This window comes from Acanthochromis polyacanthus, chromosome 19, assembly GCF_021347895.1.
Source record: "Acanthochromis polyacanthus isolate Apoly-LR-REF ecotype Palm Island chromosome 19, KAUST_Apoly_ChrSc, whole genome shotgun sequence".
Classification (NCBI taxonomy): Eukaryota; Metazoa; Chordata; class Actinopteri; family Pomacentridae; genus Acanthochromis; species Acanthochromis polyacanthus.
Window position 1 is genome coordinate 13,844,493 of NC_067131.1, and position 16,259 is coordinate 13,860,751.

Here is a 16,259-nt window from a genome sequence, read left to right on the forward strand (position 1 = left end):
ATACATACGTTTTATCTGACATATAGACCCATTCGCTAGAACCCACAAAGTGGTGCAGGGAACTTGAAGTACTTCATGTCATTTTGTATTTGTCCACTAGAGAGTGCTCTTGGCCTCTCAATAATCAGCCCGTTTCCTCACTTCTGCATGGGAGATGGATAATCATTAGCTAGAATATGTTCTTCTTATTTGGCAAATCCTTCCTGGTTTGTCCAATTCCTGAATCCCATTCCTTTATCATTGCACGATTGATTTAGACAAGAAAAAGTTATATCATATTATTTTTTCATTCCAAAATTCTAAGCAGTTTCATAAACACACTTGAATTGTAAAATGTAAGATTTATTGGACTTTCCAGGCAAGCTCTTTAGCTTAGAGAATCTCCAAAAGCCTCACATATCAAAATCAGTTGCAATATGAGCCAGTTTCTTAGACACACACATACACTTTAAACTACAAACCATAAAATCTCGAAACAAAGTTATCTTTAAATAACCATTAAAATACACAATAAATACATAAATAAATAACTTAGATCAATACTGCCTTCACAGAGACATAATAAACCAAAAAGAAACAAACTACTCATCTCACAACAAAGTCAGGTCCATGGTTTCTAAAGAATTTCAAAGCCACAATAACAGAGCAGTCCGGTTCTTACTTGCTCACTGAAAACTGAGGACTGACCAATGAATTTAGACCCATTCCAAGAAGGTCACCAGAGTCCATGTTGAAAGTCCTTTCAGTGTTTGTTGGTTGCTCAGACACACTTGCTCCCGTCAAAGTGTTCCTGATCGGTAGGAATCGAGTGAAAGGGACTGAGAGTCGATCTGGGGAATGTTTTGACGCCAGCGACACCGGAAGTCCATTGTGCGAGGACAGGAGACGGGTATATCCATCAGCCAGCAGCAGCTCTTTGAAGGTGCAGTCAGACTCTGAGTACTGACTCTGAAAGTGACACCAGTTATAAATCATCAGAGGACAACTCAGAGCGAAGATTAATAGTCGTAGAAGGGATGTTGAAGCTGTCTTCAAGCTTACCTGCCCTCTTAAATGGCCTCCACTGTCCACACAGAGGAACAGGGATGACGATAGTCCCCTGATGACTGCATGTCCTGGTTTAACGGATTTTAGCTGCAGGACACCTGAAATCACAAAAACATGAAATGATGTTTCTTCTGTAAAAGCTTCCTGCAGGTGTCAGTCTTCTGGGGCCCACATTATCCAGTGTAGTCCGTGAAAATATGCGATGTCAAGCCCATATCTGCTGTTTGTAACTGATTTATGCAGTTAATACTCACTGTAAGGAGTCTGAGCATCACTCCCTGTCACTCTCCCATCTGGGGTCATCTGCAGATACATGCCACGTCTATGGTTTTCTGCAATGGAAGAGAGAAATCAGCATAATGAGAGCAATTAAGGCGTTTAAGAGCAACTTCTCAGCACTTCTCAGATATTTGCATTGAGCTAATTCACAGAAATAAAAAGCGTCATAAATACCTGTGTAGAGATGCACTTCTCTGACTTGATTATTAAAGGATAGAAGTGGGTTGGAGTCAGGGAGGTAGAACGATAAAGAGAAAGGAAGATAAAAAATCAAGAATAAAGAAGACAGGTAAGAAAAAGGATGGTTTGGAATTAAATACATTTGGAAGAAAAAAGTTCAAGGTAGCCTTGAAACAAGATAAATAAGGAATAAATACAAATAAATAGCTAATTAAATAATAAATAGGAAAAATATGTGACTCTGTACAGGCAACTTCTGAACAGGAGCAGGTTTTGCACTCTTATAAGGGAGTTACGAGAAGGAGGTCCCAATTCGTGAGAGTAAGTATGAGTCAGACATTTGTACAAAACTGTGATTGAATGCTGAGAGGAAGAACCTGCATTCTCACACTATTTATGGGCTTCTCGCTGGCGTTTACAGTAAGAGTTGCTCGTGAAGTTGTGTTTTTAGACTTCCACTTGATCAGGTGGGTTAAAATTCCTCAGAAAAGAAGCATATAAATATATTTTTACATGACCCCAAATTGTATCATTTACCCCTGTAAGCACCGTATTTTATTGATGTATATATCTGAATAATAATAGTATGCATACAGTGTTATAATGTATGTACAATTTATGAAAATGTATTTATTGCTTAAGTACACATAATTGAAAATACTTTTGTTTCACGTCACTACTTTCGAACATGTCTCAGTACAATAAAACATCTCGGGATGATTTGACAAAAACAAGAAAAAGTATCACTAATTAGGCTTTGTCATGCCTGGACAAAACCATTTACCGAAACCCTCCACGTGTTCCCATTCAGGCTTCCACTTCTAAAATATACACATTTCACAACTGCAAGAAGATGTAACACAAACACATGCGTCATTTGCCAAAGACATTGGCAGGCAGACACAAGGGGAAGTGATGTAGACTGTTTTGGGTTTTGGGGTGTTTATCTCATTTTGTTGTGTGTGTGTTTGAGCGAGGGAATGAGGGGAAAAGAGTGGGTGAAACTGATTTAAGGCAGCGTGAGTGTTTACAGGATTGCAGCTGTGCAGTCACCAGGGAGAAGCCTGCATGTCAGATTGTAAATTCCCCAGTTAAGAAAGGCGGTAGGTCACTGAGAGGCTTTCTCGTCACATTGTATTGTGATGACGGATTCAGTTCATACTGTTCCCTTACTCACTTGTTCACCTGTCAGACTTAATAGGGTGTGAGAGTTGTGTTATACAGCATCAAACGTCATTAGGCTATGGAAGTCTGCTGTTCTTAAGGCCAAGGGGATAAGTCATTGCTGATTCTGGAAAATTTTAAAATGTTGAAAAATACAGAAATACCTTCAGCAAGCTTAATCTATTCAACTTTCTATTTGTGACACGGAAATATATTATAAAATATCTATATTTTTGACCCATTTCTTGATATTAACAGTCAAGAGAGGTGAGTACACTACCCTGCAATATCACCAAAATGTCAAATGATTCAAATGGAATGGCCTCTCAACTGCATTATTTCCTGTACACAATCAAAAAAACAAATAATTTAGAGAGGATATATTGAAAATACAGGCCACAAAGTAGGAACCTAATGACAGAACCTGTGATCACTGGAACTAAACTGATTATATCTGTGACTTCCAGTTAGCCTAATTGCATTAACATTGTTATAAAATCATCCCCCAACACAGAGCTTTCTCAGTTTGAGACCTTTAGACTGTGTATATATGCGTGTCTACATCATGGCTCCACACTGAAATGAATTGCCAGAGGAACTGAAAAATGTGATTGTGAGTCTTCAGAAATATTAAATAGAATACAGGACGATTGGCGATCAACTAAAAATCAGCTGAAACACAGTTGCAACAGTAATCAGGAGGTCAAGAACAAATCATAGTACCACTAATCAGCAGTGGTTGTCTGCAACCAGACCAGAAAGTGCTTTGCTAAAGGATGTTAAAAGAAGCCTGATTAATACTGAAAGCATTTTTTGATCAGATGAGACCAAGACAAATTTGTTGGGATCAGATGTCTAGTATATTTCACACGAGACTGTGGACCACAATGAATGCAAAGTTCTGACAGTGAAGAACAGAGCGTCATGATATAAGGCTGCATGAGTGCAAAAAGTAGCAGTTTGCAGAAAAGGAATATTCCAGCAGAACAGTGATCCAAAGCACAAAGAAAAAATTGTAAAGGCAAAAAAGTGACAACTATAAGCCACATAACCCTAGTCTAGCCGCGCTAGACAACCCACGGCAACGAATTTAATTCTCTGCCAGAGTGGTTCTAGTTACCCTCCATAAGGCTCGAGGCTGGATTCTCCTAAAACTGGCCTGACCAATCACCATGAAGTGTAGAGTCAGAAGTGACGACAGAGGCACGACGATTCTGACAGAAACAACCGGAAACAACTAGTCTAGCCGCGCTAGACAACCCACGGCAACGAATTTAATTCTCTGCCAGGGTCGACAACAAAAACGACAACAGTCGTTGAGCTCCATTAGCACCGACTCTGAATAATCTTTCTGTTAACATGTCTGTAATATACTTGAGCTTCACCCATTGACTGTATAAATAAGGCTTCACCGAACTACCACATCCTCTGATTTCCGGCGCTCTCGGAGCCTATTTGTTGCGCTGATTGGTTGTATACCTACCCAGTTGCTGTAGAGGGATTTGATAGGCAACCTTTTAGCCCGCCTCCCTCCCTGTCGAGAGTGCCTAGACCCTTGCGTCTTCAGAGCATGGGTCTAGCGCGGCTAGGCTAACATAACCACTCAGTAAAGAGCTGCTGAAAAAAAAGTCTCTGAAAGATGGTAGGACTTTATTTAGAAATTTAGTCTCCGCCATATCAAGGATTTAGTCTTTCATCAAATATAAGTGGACATGTGAAGTGTTAAAAATTTAAAGATATGAATCTCAGTAGTAACACGACCTACGTAGAGTACTGAATTTTGTTGCATTGTGTCTCTATGATGGGGCCTCCATTTTTAATAAAGTCAATCTATACTGTTAGTTTTTCACTTTACATAACAACAAATACCCCACCGTTCAACTTAGTAGTAAGACATTCACTGTAAGGTGATGCACTTTTGAATAATTTGACATTGAAGTGATATTGCACGGGATGTTTTTCACTTCTCTTATATACTGTAAACACAACAGCAGTTGTAGACACGGAGAAATATTCCTTCATGTTTATGCTATGTTTTCCTGTTTACTTCATAAACCTCCAGCATCACCTCAGAACTGATAGGAAGTGCTACCGCTGTGTGTGCCAAGAATACAGAACGTGGGCGAGAAAAACATCATGAACTTAATTAAAGTCTGCTCATTTTTGAGCTGAAGGGCGGCTGAACCTCTTTAACTCATTTCATGAATACAGCATTATTCCATACATTAGGGATTTCTACGATAAGTTTCAAAATAGAAAAAAATATCTCTCATCACCTGTTTGGAACACAAATACCTGCTATTTATAACCTTCACCATGGCCAAAAAGCACTGGGGTTTCCTCTTCCTGCTTTGGCTCATCTCCAGCTCGGTGGTGCTCAATTCAAACTTGGCTGAGCAAAATCATGGAGTGGATGTTAATTAGAAGACTGAGTTTGAGTATTTAATGTAATATAGTCATGAAGAGCTTCAACTACCAACAGGGATGCCCTAAAGTGCACACACACTCTGTCATGGAGCCAAACTAAAAGTGAAAACAAGAATATAACACCTTTCTAAGCCTTGTTCCTAATTCATGCTAAACATGCCTTAAGTTTCATCCCTGACTGTAGTGCAGTAAAGCTGCTGCAAAGCTGCATTTAACCCTCCTGTTGTCCTCATTTAAGGGCACCAAAAAATGTTGTTTCCTTGTCTGAAAAAAAATCCAAAATTCAGCAAAAAAATTTCTCCAAATTTCTGAAAATTTGCAAAACCTTCTGGAAGAAAATTCCAATAATTCCTTAAAAGTTTCCCTAAAAAGTTTTATTTAAAAAAAATCCCCCAAATTTGGCAAGAAAATTGTTGTAAATATTTTCCAAAAAATGAGTAAAAATCTTCCCAAAAAAATCCTAAAAATATTTAAAGTGATTACATGTATGTCAGTAAAACTTCTATTATTTTCTTAAGAACGTTCACAAAAAAATCAACCAAAATCCAGTGATTTTTTGTGTGTGAATGTTAACATTTTCAACATTTCCTTTTTCCACCAAAAAATGTTCAAAGATTTCTCAAAAATGTTGAAAATTTGGACATCAGAAGTTTCACAGTGAAAATATATATTTTTTCCCCACATTTTCAAACTTGAAAACGAGTCAACTTTGACCTGCAGGATAAACTGAGCATCTGCATTTTAATGACACACACTCCAAAAGACGGCCAAGTTTCACATCTTACCTGTGATCTTCTGTCAGTGTGAGGGGCGAAATAACTCCTTCAGCAGCACGTTACAGGTATGTTTTTTTTAATTACAGCTTTTACAATCATTATCATTATTGTTATCATATTATATTCAATTATCATCACTACTCTCCAATAATATGAATTTGAAATCATAACACAATTTTGTTTTTCAAAATGTACACATACAAGTAGCATATCTTAAATGTCCATAATTTAAAACATATTTTCCTTTGTTCAACCTAAAATGAAATTACAGTCAGTCTTAAAACTAAGTATGAAATGAACATACAGTTTAATACACACACATACATACTGTACATACATACATACGTACATACAATAGCAGTTATCATAAAAAATGATAAAAATAAAATACACACATTTTACAAAGTCCTGACCCAAGCTTTCACATCATTAGATGATTGATATCATGACGTTCACTCTAAAATGGTTGATTTTGGCATGCATATTAACACAAATGCTCTCGAGCTAAACTCTTTTTTCCCCCTCATTTTGAATAGGATTTTGTCATAAAGCACTTGGCTAATTGTCTCATTGTCTGTCCTATTCACATTTGTGCATCTCATATCTGTTATGGCTTAAGAACATACATTTGACTCCCCCCTCTGTGTATAATCACCGACATTCTCCCATTGAGCCTCCCTCTTCCCAGACCGGACTGTATTGTGATGTTCCTATAGGCAGAGTATGTTCTATTATCAGTCTAAATCATAGTCAGATCAACTGAAAGGATGTGTGTCGTCATTCTCTTGATCCGAAAAGGAATGCATTTTTTTTTTCCAGTTTTAAAAACTATAAATTCATTGTGTCAATATTGCCATCTCACACTCAAAAACGGAAGATGAATTCACGATAGGCAATGGTCACTTTCTACAGGCCACTTTCTACAGAATCAAACAGCATCATGCCACAACTATGGATCAAGATGAGAGAGAGAGAGAGAGAAAGAGAGAGAGAGAGAGAGAGAGAGAGAAAGAGAGAGAAACTGATGGGTAAACAGACATTCACGCATTATTTTATCATCTTTTCACAAATCATTCACTCAGTGTCTTTGATTATTCGAGATGCGCCTCGAACGTCGTTGGTCATCTTCTAGTGTCCATGTTTTGTTTTTTTGTTCCTCAGGTTTTTTTCTTCAAAAATGTGATGTTCTCTTTTTTTCCTTGGGTTGGGATGGAGGTGGGCTTCTATAAAAAAATAAATAATAGAAAACACACCTTAAAGAACTGTAAAAGCCTCCGCTGAGATGAGATGACTGATTTGGTGTTCATGCAAGATATGTTTAGGGAACACATACAGTGTTGTACTCACCTGGTGTGCTTATCTTTTAGCAGGAATATGTTCTCACGGACCCCGACTCTCCTCTTGGACCAGAGTTTACTGACAGAGAGAATAAGGTAATTAGTAAATATTAATGGAGAAATATCAGATAAACAAAAAGGAAAACTGTATTTAAAAAATTAATAATATTAGAGCTTCCATTGAATATATTTTGACCCTGATAAGTTATGATACTCTGTGTCTGTATAAATCAAAGCAGTGGTGGAATGTAACCAAGTGCACTTCCTTGAGTGTCCAAAGTAGTTTAAATAAATCCATTGGACTTTAAGAAAGTTCCTTGAAGACGTTTCACCTCTCATCCAAGAGGCTTCTTCAGTTCTGGTGGTGGTTAATGTTGCCTCAGCTTTTAAACCTCTGTGAGGTGTGTCCAGGGCTATTATTCCAACGACCGATACAAAAACTCATCTGACTACTCAACGATGGTCGTTGTGAGTATCGACCATCGTTGAGTAGTCTAATTAAACAATTAAACTGGTTTCCCTCAGTTAGTTTTCTAAAATTCTGTAAGAACTTGTCAGAATTGTCAGATTTTCAACTTTCCAATGGTCCTTGAACTGATCATGTATGATTCCATCAGAAAGCTTAACCAAGTCTAAGCTTAAAATCATCATATTTGACCAAAATCACTTTATTCTACATGCTTTATTTACAAATCTTCTAAAAAAACATTTTTAAAAAAGTCTAAAAATAACTCCTCAGCGCAAACAAGAAACTATTAGTGATTTATCTGGTACCATTAGTTAGGTGACACAAATTCTGGGAACTTCCATTTAACTACAGGCTGTGATTACACAGAACACAGAAGTATGTAAACAAATATAAAACCTGAGCAGTAAAATATCTTTGGTATGTAGAGTCACCATTTTTTCCACCATTGGTAACATCTGTCTGCACTTTAAAAAACGTTCAACACGTTGATTCCAGGTCAAGTTTTGTCATATAAAATAATTCATTCATCATAAAATACATTTATGGTATTACATCTGTGTCATACTGCACAACAGCCTTTTTTTTAGTTCTCACCACTCTCTAGTTTCTATAAAGGGGTAGGACTTGCACAAGACTACAGAAATACTACAAAGAAATGTTGTAATACTGTAGATTAAATTACCAAACAGTATGTAAAGTAGCTAAAATTAACGCCTGAAACACAAACAGTAATGGAGCAGCAAAACTCATCCAAAAACATATATTATCATATATATTAGAAAAGCACTGACACAAAAAGTTGATGATATTACTTTTACTTTAGTAAAGAATCTGAAAACATCTTCCACCACTGACAGTGAGTTGGTAACCCTAACCTTCTACAATTCCGTACAAATGAACTGTTAACCAGAATGCTCAACTCTTTTTTTTTTAAATCGTATTTTCCACTTCCCGGTAAGTATGTCAATGACTTTTATTGCTAACCTCCCTAACCTGTTGACATTGTCTGTAATGTGAGCGCGTGTTACTGAAAGCACTTAACGAAAGTTTCACGTGAATTTCATCATATGACTCAGAACGGAATAAAACCTGACATTAAACAAAGCTGTGTAATGGAGAGCTCAAAGGATTTCCTGTGTTTCCTCGTGTTCAGCAGAGACCATCCACTTCTCAAGATGTCAACAAAATCAAAGGAGAACACGAACGAAACTCATAAACTCTTACAGAAACACTCCTCCTATTTCAACCTTCATAAGTTTCACGTTTGGGTAGGAAGATATTTTCAGTTTTAACCACAAATTGTGATCAGTAATCCATCACTACAACGTATTTCTAATCTAAAAGCTGGAGAGGAATTAACTGAAACCAAAAGGAAAGTTTAGAGCAGAATAAAAAGTCATACGGCTGACAATAAGTGACAGAATTTGATGCTGGACACCAACGAGCAACTGTCTGCTGTAAAATACTGCATGATTACAAAATTGGCAGCATTAGCTTCCCTATGTTTTGCTTTATTTTTAGTGAGGCTTCTTACTCCCCTGTCATAAATATGTCTGTTTAAAGGGAATCTTTGGCTTTGTGGGGTTTTCCATATAGAATTTTTCATCACTTCAGTTTTTAAATTAGTCAGGTAATTTGTTAGAGTATATAACATTGTGAATTTTTAACCTTAACATTAAAGTTAGTCAGGTTTGTTTGTATCATATACAGTATAATATTTCAGGGTCATGCAGAGTAAATGAGTATTTTATATAACTCTGAAGGGCTTTAACCACATTATTTAAATTTCTCAGGCAAATTTACATAGTAATTAATGCTTTAGGATCTCAACTATGATATTTTAAACTTGTTAGGTAAATTTGCAACACCAATCTTGTATTTTACTGGACTGCATTTTGGTTCAACACTTACACTTTTTAAGCTTTTAAATGTACATACTAACAGTAAGTGGGCTTCCTGTCTGTTGTCATCAACACTTTGACCTTATCGGCGGATTTTTGTATCTCTAAAACCAATCAAATGTTGCTAAATCCACAAATTCCCATGATCTTGGTCACTTTTTCTATTGTTATTCGCTTCCTGGCTCTTCACTGGAGTGTAAGTAAACGAATAACATCGGGCTAACCAAACACGTATCTGCATACAGTAGCTTCTTCTGTTGTGTCACTAATGTTCGACTTTGTTAGTATGAGTATGTGAGCATTTCATAACACACGTTGTTTTTTGTATTTTTGTTTTCACGAATGTTTAAACAGGAGAAGAGCCCAGTGTAATTCCCGATCCGCTCAATGTTGCTGCTCATTCAGCTGCAGTTTTGCCACGACTCCTCACCTTCGCTCTGGACCTTCCTCAGGGTGACGGAGGGGGTCGAGATGGCGGAGGCACGGAAGTTGGCAGGTAATGTTTCTGAGGAGTCCGAGGTCACGCCGCGGAGGTCCTTCTCTCTGAACATCTTCCTCCATGATGGTGACCGTGTGAATGTTTTCGTGCCGTCCTGTGGAGGCAACGGAATAATGCCAGTGATTAAAAATAACAGCAGGAGAGGCGATCTGTTTCTCGGCCTTATTCATTACACATTAGTGGGTTTTAACAATAGTGGTATTTGACAAAGCAGGATTTGTTGTGTGTTTTTAGTCCCACATGCTGTAACTAAGCAATTAGCACCCATGTAAACACAGCTGAACCACTGCGGCATGCCAACAATTTGCCAGCAGTAGGACGAGCGCTGATGCCATCAAGGCTCGCTTTATATGGAAGAGAGACGTTCCTGTCTATTTTATCACTGAGAGGAAATGAGTCTGTCATGACACGTTTTTTAACAAAGGGCAAAATCTGAAAAGTCTGGAACAAAGGCACTATTGTCAAGTAAAATACTCTTACAATCAACACACATTCCCATCTCCTGGCAGGAAAGATTATCTGGACTGATTTTTCTACTGACAGTCTGCTTTGTCCTACCTCATCTGGCCTCCTCTCTGTTCCCATGGAGATGAGAGCATTGTACTCCTTCTCGAGGAGTTGCCTCGCCTGCATGAGACAGACGAAACAGAGTTTTGAGACAATTTAGGAGTTGGAGATTAGGATTATCTTGGCATTATGCAAACAGACGACGCAACAACGTGAATTGTAATTGTAATTTCAGTGTCACAAGCAGCATGTCTTATGCACTGTGAGGTACCTGTGTGTTCTGGTTTGGTATCTGAAGAAGGAGGGCCAAGTCGGTGTAGTCAAAGGTGTCATCTAGTGCAAGGAGGGCCCCATGGACCCCACTTTCTAATAGGTTGTCAGCAAACTCTTTCAGCCCAATAGATTGAACCCAACACATCACTCGCTCATTGGACCAAACCATCACATCTGTAAACACGGAGGAAGAAGATTAGTGCAATAAATGTCCAGAAGTGCATTTAATTACTGGATGTCTGGAGTGAAGATTTAGTCCACAGGCCTCACCTTGATTCTGATGCTGACTTTCGTCCCTCCTCCTTTCCAGCTCCTTCCTGTCGTAGTTCAAGCGCTTCAGGCACATGATGCCATAGTGAAGACTCACTCTGTAAATAATGAAGGCAGACGCATGCAAATATGATGAAGCAAGAAGGAATCTAACTGATCTGCTAATGTGACCAAACGTCAAAAACAATGTATTAACGCTTCTTCCTGACCTGTGGAAACTGTCCACCATCTTCAGCTGGCCCCTCAGTTCTTTCTTGGTGAGGTGGTCGAGCATACGAGCGTCCACCAGTGACTCCATGAAGTAGGAGCGATACTGAGGCAGACCGAGGCTCGGCAGCCACTCGTTTCCCACCCACTCATGGTTCATGTCTCCGTAGGCCAAGATCTGGATGACAGATGGATTGCGAGACATGAATATTATTAAAGGACACACACAAAGTGCATGGTAAGTATAAAATGTTTTAATAAGTAACATATATAGGAGGGCTATGAGATGAAATTTCAACAAGAATAACACACTTGCCAACCCTCCTCATTTTTAAAACTGCAACACCAGTTTGAAACTCTATAGCAGACAAGTCCAACCCTGAACTGTATCATTGCAATATTTTGGGCAGGAAAATACTGTCAGACATACAACAACAGTGTGGCTTTCTGCTACTGAACCCCCTGCACTCTTATTTGGTAAGTAAGTATTTGACCTGTATTCTATAATTTATTGAATAGAAGAATATTAAAAGTATATTATGCATAATTTGGCGGGAAACTTTTTTAGTGGTACAAACATACAAAACTGGGTTTTAGTGGGCATCACTAATATAAAAGGCCTCAGCACTGAGTCATGAGTAAATTCATCAATTGGGCCTCCTGTGGCAAATATTAGCGTAAAATACAGGTCTCTTTATACACTCACTAACCAGTTTATTCGGAAAGCCTGTGAGATGTAATGCAACTCAGCACAAGAGCTCTGCCATAAATTCTGTTTTTATGAAGTTTCTACATTTTCAGTTTTTCAAAAATTATGCTTATTATTGAAGTCAAAGTGGGTGATGGTGTACTAGACTATGTTATATTTAAATGTGTTGCTAACATCTTGTTCACCCCATTCACAGACACGAGGGGAGAAAAATATTGTGCAGAAATGCTTTAAATAATGAATTATAACTACAGTTTCAGCTATTCAAAGTCAATTGTTTCCTATTTTAATGCATTAAACAGTTTCATGATGTTATTGTATCATCAATATAGACTTTCTTACACTTAAAATAGTAATATTTGTAAATCGCGAACACCCACTGCTCCTCCAGAAATGAAAAAAGAAAGAAAAACTTCATTTAACCATTTAAAAAAGAGAAATAAAATCTCCACCAATAATTTCAATGCTTGAATTTCAGAGGGTTGTAGGGCAAAGTAAAATATCTGGACTAAAGTTATTATATCACTCCTTAATTCATTATCTAAACCTTTGTTCCAAATGTCTTTCTTTCTATTTTATTGCCCTACAATGTGACACATAAAATGTCTGAATTTCTGTCGGAACAAGAAAGATTAGATCCTCAAAAAGTCTAAAAAAAACATACAGTGCAACCTATAAGTGTCTGGAAAACGCAGAATCTTCCCTACAGGTGTTTCTTCCAGCTGTTTCTCCTTCCTGGATGCTCTATACTGCAGGAATATAGATGGACTACTGGCTGACCAGCTTTCATACAAAACATCCCTCTGCTGAAAATGATGCAACACTGGTAACAGGAAGCACCGGATAAAATGACAAAACCAACCATCAATGGAGGTTTATATTTAGGAATGTCCATGATCTCTGTACACTCAACAAAAATAAAAACACAACACTTTTGTTTTTGCTCCCATTTTTTATGAGTTGAACTCAAAGATTTAAAACTTTTTCCACATACACAATATCACCATTTCTCTCAAATATTGTTCACAAATCTGTCTAAATCTGTGATAGTGAGCACTTCTCCTTTGCTGAGATAATCCATCCCACCTCGCAGGTGTGCCATATCAAGATGCTGATTAGACACCATGATTAGTGCACAGGTGTGCCTTAGACTGCCCACAATAAAAGGAGACTCTGAAAGGTGCAGTTTTGTTTTATTGGGGGGGTGGGGGGGTCCACTCCTCTTTAATGGCTGTGCGAAGTTGCTGGATATTGGCGGGAACTGGTACACGCTGGCATTGTGCTGTGTGATAAAACTGCACCTTTCAGAGTGTCCTTTTATTGTGGGCAGTCTAAGGCACACCTGTGCACTAATCATGGTGTCTAATCAGCATCTTGATATGGCACACCTGCGAGGTGGGATGGATTATCTCAGCAAAGGAGAAGTGCTCACTATCACAGATTTAGACAGATTTGTGAACAATATTTGAGAGAAATGGTGATATTGTGTATGTGGAAAATGTTTTAGATCTTTGAGTTCATCTCATAAAAAATGGGAGCAAAAACAAAAGTGTTGCGTTTATATTTTTGTTGAGTGTATGTTCAACTGGATTTTATCTTCAGAATAGTTTGTAAAGACAAGCTTTAGAAGGTAAAATTAATAATTTCTCTAGTAAATTATTGATGGATTTGTCATAAGCTATTAATAGGAACAACTTAAAAAAGATTATAAAAATTCTTCTCCGTCATGAAACATATTTTGTGTTTTTTGCTGCCTTTTTTATTACATCTGCACTAAACTGCACTACGTCTAGAGCAGAGACATGTATTTATTATGAACTTATTAGCACTGATTTAATGGCATTCACCATGTGGTATCACACTGGACTCCCTACAACTTGTGAATCTGGATTTAGTTGCATTAACAAAGCCATTAATTTTAGTTAGAAACTGCTACAAATTGAATACATTTCAAAGTTTATTTTCTATTTAACACCCAGACTTTTTCGAAAAGGCATAATCAGTGCTGACTTAAAAGCGATTTTTACTCAGTTGTTTCTCTCATAACGTTTCTGGTTTTCAATAAAGTCGCCTACATAGATCAGATTAACCACAAATTTATCATCACCTGACAGAAAACATGCTCCACCAGACAGATAACCACAATAGGCGACAGACCACATTTATAGGGGCACAGATGCTGTACATCACTCAATAAGCTGATTGTTTAGTCAATCAAATCAATATGAATTCATGCCATCACCTGCGTGTTCCCACAAACTCACCTGATCCCAGCTGAACTCCTTCTGCTCCTTGTGGTTTCGGGCAGAGAAGAGATTTATAGAGAAAAGGGAGAGAGAGTTGCACAGAGAGGGAAAGTTCACCAGGGAGAGTGTGTTTGTGTGTGTGTGTTATGGTGAATCGGCGTCAGGGCAGAATGAAGAGGAGGAGAGGGAAGGCAGAAGGAGGAAAAGCTTTGTTAGTGAGTGAGAATTAGTTGGAAAATCACTACATCAAAACAGATTTTTAGGGAATGGCAAGGGAAAGGTGTAGCCAAACATGCCTAATCAGAGACAAAGAAAAAGAGAAGAGCTTATCAACGTGACGGATTTGCTCATATTCATAGTGCAACACGGTTTGTATCAAAACTGTCTGAGATTTTACGCACATGAAACATAAAATAATGAATTATTCTTAGATTTAAGATGTCAATGAACACTCAGTCTTACTGGTTTGGTGGCAGCAGTGAGAGACTCCATCTCAGCATGTGTCATCCAAATATTACTGGTTGACTGTAATGACAGCAAACAAACATCAGTGTCTGTTTCTGACATGAGTATATGTACACTGACAACGCTTTCTACTGAGCCTTACAGATCGAGTGCTGGCAGGTGCAGACGGACTGGTGAGGGAGACCATTTCCTGGATGGCCAGGCGGAGTTTGAGCCGGTGCAGAGGGTTGCTGATGCCGATCTCCCTCTGGATCTCCGTGTCCGACAGATTGGCCATGATGGCGCCGCTCTTCACGTTGGCACGACACGCTGCCACATACCAGGCCGGCATCCCAACCCACAGCTGGGTAAACAGAAAGAAGACATGGTGCACATCTAACACCGGTAATAATTATACTTCACAGATGATCAGGTACAGACTTTGCAGTCCAGACCCCAGCTTGACCTATTACTAAAATTAACCCGAACCCCTCACATTTAGCCTTATCGCAACACTGGTTAGCTACAGGTTACTTTTCACTGCATTGTGCGTGCCTAGGACTCTATGCACTCATTAACCCTCTCAAGCAGTTTCTTGATATTTTTTTGCTCCAGTCAGATTTTTAACTACTGTGAGCTCACTTTCAACTGCAATGTGAAGGTCCTCCACCTCTATGGAAACAGAACAACCATGGCTAGAAAGCGAAAATTCAAGTATGCCTTTCGTAAAATACAACAAAGTTATAATGGCACAAGTAATAAAAAAAGAAAACATTTAATTTTAATTTATTTCTTTTTGGAATCAATGTATACGACAATAGGTCCACCAGTGTTACCAATACTGAAAGCATTGATGATTCTACATTCTATAGATGTTTTACAACATTCATTTTTAACTGGTTTCCATACTTGTCTCCTCTATACTCTCTGTAAACACAGCCTGCAGTTCAGCCAAAATCTCCCTGAAGTATTGTCAGATGACTGCTAATCACACCTGTGTCATTAATGCCTGCACCAAAGAGGGCAGGTTTTTTAGTTTTTTACAGAATCTCATTATCACAGACTGTTTACTATAAGCAATTTTTTTAATGAGACATGTAAAATAAAGTGAATGACGATTTTATACTTAGATTTGGCTACGTTTTCCAAAAGCTAGAAATATGACACTTCTTCAGGTATCTGGCTCTGATAAATTGTGACATTTGGGTGATTTCTGATCAAAGATAACATACGGATTTTGGGGCTTAGAGAGTAAAGGCTACCCATAAACTGACTGGATTTTACAGGAAGAGATGTCCTGACATACATACCTCAAGCCATGTAACAACAGTTGGGCCGTCCCATGAGGCGAAAGGCAGACCCTGACGACAAGCTTCCTCTAACAAGTCATGCCTGGCAGGGAGAGTGGAAAAGAGCAATTTGACAGAGATTAGTTTCTCCATATCTCTCCTTACTTCCGTCTCCTTTTATAAATAGAAGATCAACAACATTTGTGTCTTGCAGGACCACAAGTGCATGGAGTTT

General features: G+C 38.2%; 2 protein-coding genes across 5 annotated transcripts in view; both read right to left on the reverse strand.

Moving 5' to 3' along the window:
• Window positions 1–321: 321 nt before the first annotated feature.
• fgf21 (fibroblast growth factor 21) lies at window positions 322–6,041 on the reverse strand. The gene is made up of 4 exons (XM_051939283.1): window positions 1,501–6,041; window positions 1,302–1,379; window positions 1,042–1,145; window positions 322–948 (listed from the first exon to the last, which is right to left on the reverse strand). Exons 1-4 carry the CDS (start codon window positions 1,646–1,648, stop codon window positions 658–660), a joined length of 621 nt encoding a protein of 206 aa, XP_051795243.1. The 5' UTR covers window positions 1,649–6,041; the 3' UTR covers window positions 322–657.
• Window positions 6,042–6,157: 116 nt separating this feature from the next.
• The window catches only part of LOC110969878 (liprin-alpha-3-like), a 34,682-nt gene continuing 24,580 nt past the window's right edge, over window positions 6,158–16,259 (reverse strand). For 3 of the 4 annotated variants that reach the window (XM_022220073.2, XM_022220068.2, XM_022220062.2), the window contains 11 exons: window positions 16,046–16,127; window positions 14,899–15,099; window positions 14,754–14,816; window positions 14,310–14,336; window positions 11,339–11,514; window positions 11,130–11,227; window positions 10,858–11,033; window positions 10,638–10,706; window positions 10,011–10,173; window positions 7,221–7,289; window positions 6,158–7,096 (listed from right to left, as the gene is read on the reverse strand). In XM_022220073.2, coding sequence (XP_022075765.1) covers window positions 7,237–7,289; window positions 10,011–10,173; window positions 10,638–10,706; window positions 10,858–11,033; window positions 11,130–11,227; window positions 11,339–11,514; window positions 14,310–14,336; window positions 14,754–14,816; window positions 14,899–15,099; window positions 16,046–16,127 — 1,108 coding nt within the window. In that variant the 3' untranslated portion in view covers window positions 6,158–7,096; window positions 7,221–7,236. Of the gene's footprint in view, window positions 7,097–7,220; window positions 7,290–10,010; window positions 10,174–10,637; window positions 10,707–10,857; window positions 11,034–11,129; window positions 11,228–11,338; window positions 11,515–14,309; window positions 14,588–14,753; window positions 14,817–14,898; window positions 15,100–16,045; window positions 16,128–16,259 lie in introns of those variants that run through there. The other variant, XM_022220081.2, reaches the window with a different exon arrangement.